The sequence below is a fragment of the Penaeus monodon genome, chromosome 23, assembly GCF_015228065.2.
Source record: "Penaeus monodon isolate SGIC_2016 chromosome 23, NSTDA_Pmon_1, whole genome shotgun sequence".
NCBI lineage: Eukaryota > Metazoa > Arthropoda > Malacostraca > Decapoda > Penaeidae > Penaeus > Penaeus monodon.
This window is the reverse complement of record NC_051408.1, coordinates 44,121,126-44,121,444: the sequence shown is the minus strand read 5'-3', so window position 1 is coordinate 44,121,444 and position 319 is coordinate 44,121,126. Positions and strand designations below refer to the sequence as shown.

Sequence of the window (319 nt, the reverse complement as noted above, 5' to 3'; positions counted from 1 at the left end):
AACGGTTATCTAAGTGTTTGTCTGTATAGTTTTCGTGCTTTCGCGCGCGCGCGTGTGCGTGCATATGAACACAGCAATAAAACATATTTCTACAAACAAAAAGTACGCACACATACATACTGCATGCTTCCCTTTACAACATGAAGCTTAATTCAAGAAAGGGAAGGATATTTTCCTTACCATACAAATAGTAAGAAGGGCAAATATCGTCTTGAACTGATGGAAGAAAGGAGACATATCTAATATATTTCAGATCTGCAAAAGATAAAATAATCGTTAGTTACAAGCCGTGTCCAAGCTGTGATAGATACGCATTTGC

At 37.6% G+C, this 319-nt stretch overlaps 1 protein-coding gene across 1 annotated transcript in view; it reads right to left on the bottom strand.

The window, feature by feature from the left end:
• The window catches only part of LOC119588326 (carbohydrate sulfotransferase 5-like), a 14,031-nt gene that overhangs the window by 5,675 nt on the left and 8,037 nt on the right, over positions 1-319 (bottom strand). Inside the window, exon 3 of the mRNA XM_037937016.1 lies at positions 181-255. Within this exon, the coding sequence (XP_037792944.1) occupies positions 181-237 (57 nt within the window). The 5' untranslated portion in view covers positions 238-255. The remainder of the gene's footprint in view (positions 1-180; positions 256-319) is intronic.